Source organism: Staurois parvus, unplaced genomic scaffold, assembly GCF_062004578.1.
Source record: "Staurois parvus isolate SC_StPar_1 unplaced genomic scaffold, SC_StPar_1.0 ptg000157l, whole genome shotgun sequence".
NCBI lineage: Eukaryota > Metazoa > Chordata > Amphibia > Anura > Ranidae > Staurois > Staurois parvus.
This window is the reverse complement of record NW_028317953.1, coordinates 5,951,819-5,962,808: the sequence shown is the minus strand read 5'-3', so window position 1 is coordinate 5,962,808 and position 10,990 is coordinate 5,951,819. Positions and strand designations below refer to the sequence as shown.

Genomic DNA, 10,990 nt, shown 5'->3' with positions numbered 1-10,990 from the left:
CATACGGTTTGCATCTAGTGTCTGTCAAAGGCTCTGTTGGCATATAGCCGCTCCTTTAAGTAGTGACACTGGCCATTGGTTTGCACCTAGTACAATGCTGTGTGCGTGCAGCATGTAGGTCCACCAGCAAGAATCTCACTCTTGCCCGCGGCCACCCCTGGCCTCTTATGTGAATTTAGCTTTAGGCCCCTTGCACACTGAGCCGTGTAGCTGCAGTGTATCCTTCCCTTCACTTTAGTACACCCAGGAGGGACAGGTGTAGTGTTCAGCCACACTTCAGGTAGTCTGGCAAAGTCTATGGCAGGCTGCGGCTGGACGGGGCTGAACGCTGTACCTAGTGGTACTGGCATTTAAAGGATAAGTTCACCTTTGGGAACATGTTACATGTTCCACCTGTTTTTAGGGTGGAACATGTAACATGTTCCCAATGCTGCAACCACTGCCTGCGGCCCCCTTCCTGACAGGCGTACAGGGAGAAGTTCCCCTTACTGTCTTACAGATTTGAAAACCGTGCAGGGCTCCTCCCACACGGCCGCATCTTTCATTCACAGACTTCGTAAATGAATGACCTGCAAGTCCCGACAGCCTATTGACTTGTAGTTTTCAATGAACTACTACAACTGCATTCATTGAATCTTCCTGTCAGTATATCTGCTTCCTTGTACATCTAGTATGGGCAAGCAGATATACTGACAGATCTGAAGGAGACCTGCATGACATCAGCGATCTGCTGATCACTGGTGCAATGCTTTCCAGGCTCCTGCAGACAAAAATAATAAATGCACATTTTTTTGCCTACAAGAAAAATGTGCATTTAATATTTTTGAGCAAAAGAAGAACTTATTCTTTAAGCCCTGTCTGTTCAGGGACAAGGTTCTGGAACACACTTGGTACAGTGTTCAGCCCTGTCCAGCCTCAGCCTACCATAGACTTTGACAGGCTGTCTGCAGTGGGGCTGGGCTGGAAGCTGCACCTGTCCCTCCTTGGCATGCTGCAGATGAACAAATCCAGTGTATAATGGGCCTTAGAGGACATTTCTGAACACATAAATACATGTCATGATATTTTTATTGGTACAATTTACATTGTGCATTTAGATGCAATCAGTTTAGCAAAAATAGAATTTTGTGTGTCCAGACACCAATTAGATATTCTGAATGCATGTAAAAGCATCTAAACACAAGGAAAACATGAGCTAGGAGGTATAAAAGTTGTTTATACACTGCTCAAAAAAAATTAAGGAACACTTTGAAAACACATCAGCACTCAATGGGGAAAAATATCATTCTGGATACCTATACTGATATGGACAGAGCAATGTGTTAGGAATGTAAGGATACCCCATCGTTTGATGAAAATTATCAACCTACAGAGGACTGAATTCAAAGACACCCCAAAAATCAAAGTGAAAAAATGATGCAGCAGGCCAGTCCATTTTGCTGAAATTTCATTGCAGCAACTCAAAATGGTACTCGGTAGTTTGTATGGCCCCCACGTGTTTGTATGCATGCCTGACAACATCGGGGCATGCTCCTAATGAGACAATGGATTGTGTCCTGGGGTATTTCCTCCCAGATCTGGACCAGGGCATCGCTGAGCTCCTGGACAGTCTGAGGTGCAACATGGCAGCGTCAGCTGGACCAAAACATGATATCCCCAAGGTGTTCTATTGGATTTAAGTCAGGCGAGTGTGGGGGCCATTTAATGGTATCAATTCCTTCATCCTCCAGGAGCTGCCTGGATACTCTCATCACATAAGGCCAGGCATTATCGTACACCAGGAGGAACCCAGGACCCACTGAACCAGTGTAGGGTCTGACAATGGGTCCAAGGATTTCATCCCGATACCTAATGGCAGTCAGGGTGCCATTGTCTAGCCTGTAGTGGTCTGTGCGTCCCTCCATGGATATGCCTCCCCAGACCATCACTGAACCACCACTAAAGCGATCATGCTGAACTATGTTATAGGCAACATAAAATTTTACCGGCTTCTCTAGACCCTGTCATGTGCTCAGGGTGAACCTGCTCTCGTCTGTGAAAAGCACAGGGTGCCAGTGGCGGACCTGACAATTCTGGTGTTCAATGGAAAATGCCAGTTGAGCTCTATGGTGCCAGGCAGTGAGCACAGGGCCCACCAGCGGATGTCGGGCCCTCAGGCCACCCTCATGAAGTCAGTTTCTGATTGTTTGGTCAGAGACATTCACACCAGTGGCCTTCTGGAGGTCATTTTGTAGGGCTTTGAGAGTGCTTATCCTGTTCCTCCTTGCACAAAGGAGAAGATACCGGTCCTGGTGATGGGTTAAGGACCTTCTACGGCCCTGTCCAGCTCTTCTAGAGTAACTGCCTGTCTCCTAGAATCTCCTCCATGCTCTTAAGACTGTTGTGGGAAACCCTGCAAACCTTCTGGCAATGGCCCGTATTGATGTGCCATCCTGGAGGCGTTGGACTGCCTGTGCAACCTCCGTAGGGTCCAGGTATCGCCTCATGCTACCGTTAGTGACACTGACCCTAGCCAAATGCAAAACTTGTGAGAAAGCCAGAAAAGATGAGTAGGGAAAAAATGTCAGTGGCCTCCACCTGTAAAACAATTCCTGTTTTGGGGATCGTCTCATTGTTGCCCATCTGGTGCGCCTGTTGTTAATTTAATTACCACCAAAGCAGCTGAAACTGATTAACAACAACTGACAGGCCCTTGTCCACTCAGTTTTTATGCTCCATGGAATGACAAGAGTAAACTGCTGCCTGTTTCCACCCAACTCCTGTTTCCACCCAACTGCCCTCCGATCTGGTCTGCCTAGATGGAGGGGGATGGATCCTCTTCCATGTTTTGTTTTTGAGCAAGCCAGATTGGAGTTAGGCAGGTGTAACACCCGCCTCTCCATAGGGTAAATGGATGGTCTGATGAGGTCTGTCTGAAAAACTGACAGGCGGACCTGATTGGACCCTTTGTGTGAAAGGAGCCTAAGGGCTCGTTCACACTTGGCTGTTTTACCAACGCTTGCCAAACGCCCCTATAGCGTTTGGAAAGCGTTGGTCCGGCGTCTGCGGAGCGTTTTTTAACGCTCGGCAAACACTGCATGCGCGGTTTAGTGGCGGTTGCTAGGCGTTTGCCGAGCGTTAATAATGCCCCACAAACGCCTATAATACAGTTTGAGTGGTGTTACCGCTCCGCAAATGCCCCGCAACCGCACCGCAAACGCCGGCCGGGCGTTTGCGGAGCGGCACCATAGACGAGAATAGGAGGCTTCAAAGCCTCCTGACTCGACCAGAGGCATCTGTTTTGCCACGACGCAAACGCTCCCGTTAGAACAGCACCATGTGCTGTGATGTGCAGAATTGGCAGAGGCGTTTGGGAAGCGGTAAAAACGCTTCCCAAACGCCTCTCTGCCGCCTGCACACAAGGCTAGTGTGAACGTAGCCTTAATGTCATGGTTTTACTGAAAATATTTTTAATGCATAGGGATGTGGGTGTATGTGTGAATCATGGGAGTGGTTAAAGAAAAAAAAGTCTGCTCCGGTGTCAAGTAAATTCGTTTTTTTTCTGTTTTTACAGACACTTTTGACCATGGACTTTAACAAATGGGAGAATATCATTAGATATTTTTAGGTCCTCATTTACACAGTTGCATAGATCCATCCATCTGTGTAGTGGGTTGTGTTTTTTGCATTCTTGGAAGGGCGCACAGCTCTGCATGCAGATAATCTACCCAGATCTGTATGTCCTTTCCTATACAGATGTAAATACTAGCATGTGCAGGAAGACCTGTACAGCTGCTGCGTCTCTCAGGCTTTCATTGATTTTCACAGGCTGGCTGCACAAACACAACCCTCTGCATAGAGTTATGAGTCTTTGTTTCCCTGTGAATGAAGCCATAGTCAGTAACGTTAGATTGCTAGCAACCCTGCTCCCTGAAGAAATAATAGGAGAATAAGTGCATGGTCACAGTTTTGAGAAGAGCCAATTAACTCATCACACTCATTCACTCATTGCTGACATCTGTTGTGTGTGTGTGTGAGTCCTTGTGTTATGAATATACCAGATAAACATGGCTCAAGCATTCTGCTAATCAGTGGGGGGTGGTAATGAGTAAGAGTTAATTGATGACTAGGTGATGATTAATGGGGTTAAAGGGAGAGTGTTACACATTGTTGATAAATGTATGTATATTGTAATGACATTATGAACTTTTAATACAGATTACTCCTGTAATGGTGCCTATGGTGTGCTGAATGTTTGGATTGTGATTGGTGTTGCTTTTGGAACACACTCGTGCGTGATGCATGCCGTACAAGCAACTTCTGCAGCTGTGGTGAGTCAGGCAGTATCTTTAAAGCATGGGGTTCTTGTCAAGAGCCAGCCTGCAGTGTCCTCTCCTGATCTTGCCATCACAACTTCCCAGGTGGTGTCTGGACCCGCTACCAGCCTGAGCCAGGTACCAGCTTCCCAGGCCTCTGTGCTTTCTGCGCCTATGTGCACAATAATAACAAAAGTTACTCCTGCACTGGGTCAAGCATCAAAAGTGACAAGTGGTCCCAAAGTGACAGCAACACAGCAAGCAGTTCCTCCCAAAGCATCTCAGCCAGCCATTCAATTACCAGCAAACTTCCAGATTCCCCCTGGTAAGTAGTTTCTCTTAACATCAATCTTTCATTTCTTTGGGCTTTTGTGCTATATTTAAGGGTCCATAGCAGCAGATTCTTCTTTTTCTACCATTGCAGACTACAAAGTAGAAGGAAGAATGTGTTGCTCTGGTGACAGGCATGTTGATCAGTGATGCATTACACTAGTGTGTTTATAAACCTTTCTTTTTTCACCAGAAAGCATCAAGACCCGTTCACACCAGCAGCTTCATGAGAACACAACCACTGGTGTGCAGTGTGAAGGCAGTGGTGTCATTGTGCTGTAAAACAACATATCGTACTCTTTGCTTTTTGTTGTCAGAGTGACATTTCATTAAGTTCTATTGGGCACAGCACGGTATGATGTGAAGGATTGTCCTTTTCTTCATGTTGTAATGGTGTGAACTGGTCTGATGGGGAACAAGACTATTTTCCTTGTGTCTTGCATTGGCAAAGGATGGCCAGTGGGCCTGGTGTGAACAGTTCCTAACCTTTTATGTGTGCACATTAACACCCACCCTCCTTTCACCCACCACCAACACGAATCTAGAGTTCTTATTATACAGGATTTATATAGCGCCAACAGTTTGCTCAGTGCTTTACAATTTAAAGGGAGACAATACAGCAACGATACAGTTCAATACAAGAGGGTTAGGAGGGCCCTGCTCCTTGGAGCTTGCAATCTAAGAGAGAGGGGCTGGTGGTTCAAAAGGTAATAACTGTGGGGGATGAACTGATAGGAGGAAGAGAAGATTCCATTATTAGCTGAAGGCAGGATAGCCTTCCCTGAAGAGATGGGTTTTCAGAGATCGCTTTAAAGTGGGCAGAGTAGGCGATAGTCTGATAGGTTGGGGTAGAGAGTTCCAGAGGATGGGGGAAGTTCTGGAGAAGTCCTGGAGATGAGCATGGGAGGAGGAGACAAGGGAGCTAGAGAGCAGGAGGTCGTGGGAGGAACGAAGAGGACGGTTTGGGTGATATTTGTAGACAAGATTGGTGATGTAATTTGGGACAGAGTTATACATGGCTTTATATGTTATTGTTAATGTTTTGAATTTTATTCGTTGGGAAATGGGAAGCCAGTGGAGGGATTGGCAGAGAGGGATGGGAGATATGGAACGGTGTGAGGGACCGCCGAGCGGCACCACTAGCGCTCCACTGGTCAGGCGTGCCCAGAGCGCGGAGTCTAAGCCCCAGGGTACTTGTTCACCAGAGCCCCTGATGGTGGGGATGGACTTGTAGCACCCCAGGACCAGGTCGCCACTACTGAGCACACCTGTCAGTGGTAGGGGTGTTCGCCAGGGGCTCCAACCAGGGAGAGCCAGATGTGAGGAGGTCGGGTGACCCCGATAGGATGGATGGATGGCTGAGCAAGTGCGAAGTCAGACAGGCCGAGTTGGTAACGTAGAGGACGGTAAGGTACAAGGGAGCAGGCAGAGAATCGTCGGGTCACACGCCAGGTCAGCAACAGTAGGACAGATCTAATGAGGGGCATCCAGGAAGAGAGGTCAGGCAAAGCAAGGGTCTGGGCAGGAGAAATCAGCAGATCAAGAACAATCCGGGTCAAATAACTTACAAGGCACAGGTTCAGATTCACAGGAACAGGTAAGACCAGAAGGCACCGAAATGACAGCTCAGGGACATTTAAATATCCCGCCCTGCGCTGCCATTGGTGCCCGGCGGGCAGCCGCGGCTTCTACTGCGCATGCGCGAACCCGAACGCCGCGGCCGGCCCGGACCTAGTGCCCGTGTCCCTGCACAGGGCGGTAAACAAGAGATCCCTGTGCTCAAATCCATACAGCTAGTGCATGCATTTATCCATCAGGTGCTAAAGGGGTGTAACCACATAACACTAGAAATTCTGAAGGACCCTCTGCACACTGATATACCCTTTCAAGCAAACTATGCAATAAATAGGGATATTTAGTTCACACATATTGCAATACATGCTTAAGCTGGCCAACTGCGTCAAAGTACAGGGTGGTGCAGTGCGCCTGCGCCGGGACCATCGTGGCGGGGATCGAGGGGATCCCTGACAAACGGTTAGTAAGGTGGATGAGTCTGGGAGCAGCATTTATGATAGACTGAAGAGGGGATAGCCTGCGATGAGGTAGGCCAATGAGGAGGGAGTTACAATAGTCAAGGCGAGAGATAACAAGGGAGTGAATAAGTTGCTTAGTGGTTTCTGAGGTTAAGAACGGGCGTATCTTGGAGTTGTTTGTGGAGGTGAAGTCTACAGGATTTGGACAGTGATTGGATTTGGGGCTGAAAGGACAGATGGGAGTCCAGGATTACACTTAGTACCCTGGCATGAGGGGAAGGACTGATGGTTGTATTCTTGATGGAGAAGTCAATGGATGGGGCACGAGCTGTAGGGAATATTATGAGCTCAGTTTTAGAAAGTTTGAGGAAGTGGAGTGACATCCATGTTGATATGTCACTTAGTAGGTTAGTAATGCAAGAGGAGACGGAAGAGGTGAGTAGTAGAAAGATAGATTTGTGTGTCATCAGCATAGAGATGGTACTTAAAGCCATGGGACTTTATCAAGTGGCCATGGGAGGAGGTATAGATGGAGAAGAGAAGGGGTCCTCTACAGAAAGAGGAGGTGGAGAGGAGGAGACTGAGTTATAGGTAACGCTGAAGCGGCGCTGCGATAGGTAGGAGGAGAACCAGGAGAGAGCAGAGTCTTGGCCAAGAGAGTAGAGTTTTTTTGAGGAGAAGGGGATGGTTAACAGTATAAAAAGCCACAGAGAGGTCAACTAGTAAGAGTATGGAGTAGTGGCCATTGGTTTTAGCAGTTAGTAAATCATTAGTGAGTTTTAGTAGGATAGTTTCAGTGGGGTGTAGTGAGCGAAAGCCAGACTGTAAAGGATCAAGAAGGTTGTTGTCATGTAGGAGCTCAGGCGATTGTAGACTAAACGTTCTGAGAGTTGAGGTAAATGGGAGCAGGGAGATGGGTCTTAAGTTGTTCAGGTTTGTGGGGTCCAGCAAGGGCTTGTTAAGTATGGGAGTAATCTGTGCATGCTTTAGAGGGGTGGGGAAGGCACCATTAGAGAGGGAGAGATTGAAGATGTGAGCGAGGGAGCATAGGACAGAAGAAGAGGGTGACCATAGTAGTTGAGAGGGGACAGGATCCAGGGGGCACATGGTGAGATGGGCTTCAGAGAAAACTTTAGTGACCTCTTTGGTAGTAGCAAGGTCAAAAGAGGAAAGTGTGAGAGAGGTTTAGTATAAGGTATGCTAAGTGGGATAGATGTCTGTGTAGTGGAGATGGCACTACGAATTGTATCAATCTTGTTTTTGAAATGATTTGGAATCTTGTTAGTGAGTGAGTTACTGGGTGGAGGTGGAGAAAGTAGAGTTAAAGTAGAGAAGAGATGACGAGGACTGGATGACAAGGTATTAATAAGAATGACAAAGTTGGCTTGCTTGGCAGCATAGAGGGAGGAATTGTGTGTTAAGAAAGCAGCTTTTATATAGGGTGAATGCTTGGTGAGATTTGGTTTTACGCCACAATCACTCCAGTGCATGACTATGTATCTTAAGATTTCTGGTGTTGTCAGTCTGCCACGGTTGTACTGGTCGGGGCCTGATACTTTGAGTAGTTAGAGGAGCAAGTGAATATAGTGTGGATGAAAGCAAACTGTTGTAGACAGCAGTGGGCAGGACAAGGGAGAGATTTTGTCAGAGGCGGTCAGTTGCAGAGGGGAAAACAGAAGGGTTTAAGTTGTAAAGGTTTTTGCAGGTAATTATTTGCTTGGTGGGATAAGTGTTTGAAGACGAGGACACTGAAGGTGATGAGATTGTGATCAGAGAAAGGAAAGGGTGTTTTTGTGAGGTTGTAGGAAGTGCAAACGTGGGAGAAAACAAGGTCTAGTGTATTCCCATCAGAGTGAGTGGAGGACTGTATCCATTGTGTTAAGGTAAAAGAGGTTAGGTTGAAGAGTTGGGATATAGCAGAGTTGTTCACATTAATGGGGATGTTAAAATATCCAAGAATAATAATGGGTATTTCAGAGGAGAGAAAGTAGGGTAGCCAAGCAGAGAAGTCATCAAGAAAGCATGACACCGGTCCAGGAGGCCAGTGCAATCCTCAGAGAAATGGGCAAAAACAGCTGAATGCAGTGAGTCTCGAAAGAAGAGGATAGAGAGGGAGGGTTAGGGAGGACTTTAAAGGTGCTCAGTGGGGATAGAAGCATACCAACTCCACCTCCTTTCCGACCACTGGGTCTGGTTGAGTGGATCCAGAGAAGGGCTCCATAGGAAAGTGCTGCGGGAGAAGCAGAATCTGATGCTTGAAACCAGGTTTCTGTAATTGCTAGTAGGTTAAGGGAGTGGGAGACAAAAAGGTCATGGACAGAGGTGAGCTTATTACAGACAGAGGGGGCATTCCAGAGTTCACATGAAAAAGGAAGGGTGGTTTTTAGGATATGTATAATCTTTGGGGTGGAGCAGAGGGGTGTAAAGAAATTTAGACTTTGAGAACAGAGAACAATAATATAAAAAAGAGTAGAGGGGACATATTAAAAGGTACATGGAGTGGGAATCAAACTTGTAGATGTTTCCCAGGGTGTTTGATTGCAATCCTTCCAGCGGGCAGTACAGTTTTGTTGTATCTTCCTGCTGCTTGTTTTTCTGCTTTAAACTGCTGTGTTCAACTGCTGTTTTTGCACTCCAGCAGAAAATGCACTCACGCAGGACAATGCCCCTGTCTGCGACTGTACCTTCATGTCTGTGACCTCCCCCCTAAGCTGGTCTATATTTATAGGGAGATGATCAATTTTTCTCCGCCCCAATTAGGAACTGATAAGGATCACATGAATTTGGGAGGAGGTTGGTCAAGACCAGACACAGGCCAAAGTCATAAAAGATGATTAATTCTCTGATCACAGAAAGGCAAAGGAGGTGAAAATCAATCACCACAAAAAGATATAGGACTAATTATCCTGAGTTTTGCAGAAAATCTGTGCGTAGCACGGAGGCAGTTTAAGGTGGAGATCACATAGCCGCATTTACCTGTGAAAAAGCGAGAGGACATGATCAGGGTGCTGTGTTCAACTGCTGTTTTTGCACTCCAGCAGAAAATGCACTCACACAGGACAATACCCCCGTCTGTGACTGTACCCCCCTGTTTTGTACATTGCTTTTGTGCATCCCACACCTCCACCACCAAGGCAGTTGTTGTATCAAGGCAACTGCTCTCTCCCTCCTTATATGCATAAACGTGAATACTTGGCTAAGCAGAGTGTTCATTTTTATGCAGCAGCTTAGGGTTTTTGCTATAGAATGAATGGATGATGTCTGCAAGTCAACTTCTTAATCAAGTCTGTAGGAATATTTAACTTCTTGTCTACCAGGGCCATTTTGCAGTTTTTGCACACCTTAAAACACACATTTTAGGCTAGAAGATGAATTATTCCCCCCACCCCAAAAAGTATATATTTTCTGAAGGCAAAGACCCTGGAGAATGAAGTGGTGGTATCTGCAATTATATATACTGTATGATAGTAGCGTATCAGATATTAAATGCCAAGTTTTGTTCAGACCCAAAGCACCTTGTAGAAATAGGAAGAGATAGCTCGGTCGCCACACACCTTGCCTGCCCTGAGTGGTTAGCAGGTAAAAGCAGCCTTGGCTCGATTCATCCAAGCCATGCCCCCAACATGTTTCACCTCACTCCCAGGGTTAATGTAGAGGTCTAAGGACTTGTTTACACAATGGGTGTGTAGACATTCAAATGGCTAAGATCGCACCACAGCTGCACTGCAACCTTATGCAATGCTTGTGGTTGCGGCATGGTGGTGCGGCGTGAAGATTGGGAGATAATATCCTCGGTATCATCACATACCATTCAGGAGCATTAACAGTGTATGGTAGGATCAGGAGGCTGGAGTGTGACCACAGCCTTCACAATTTACACCAAAGCTGTGGGGGACCAGTGCTGGAGGAAGCCTACCGAAGAAAGGGGTAAGGTAAAGCTGGGTACACACAGATCGAAGTCTATCCAGTTCACCAGGGACCGGGCAAATTTTTATCTGTATGTACCCTTCCCTTTTTAGAAGCTGATCAATATATCGGCTTCTGTTGAATGGGACTGCTGGAAAACCTTGTTTGATCAGAAGTTAGCTGCCGATTGGCTGCAGCAGTGATCAGTGTATTTGAGAGGGTAGGATCCTGCATCTACCTCACTTGTGTGGATGCAGGATTCTGTAGGATACTTTTTTTTTTTTTTTTTTTTTTTTGTGTGTCTCGTGGTAGCAACCGCTTCTTCAAAACATTAAACCCAAGTATAACCTGTATCCATCAAACCTCAAGAACTAAAAAAAACTATTGTAAACATATGTATACATGCATAGGTACATCATCACAAGA

General features: G+C 46.5%; 1 protein-coding gene across 1 annotated transcript in view; it reads left to right on the top strand.

Moving 5' to 3' along the window:
• The first annotated feature begins 4,207 nt into the window (after nucleotides 1-4,207).
• The window catches only part of TAF4B (TATA-box binding protein associated factor 4b), a 172,375-nt gene continuing 165,592 nt past the window's right edge, over nucleotides 4,208-10,990 (top strand). Inside the window, exon 1 of the mRNA XM_089675705.1 lies at nucleotides 4,208-4,620. Coding sequence (XP_089531831.1) covers nucleotides 4,278-4,620 — 343 coding nt within the window. The 5' untranslated portion in view covers nucleotides 4,208-4,277. The remainder of the gene's footprint in view (nucleotides 4,621-10,990) is intronic.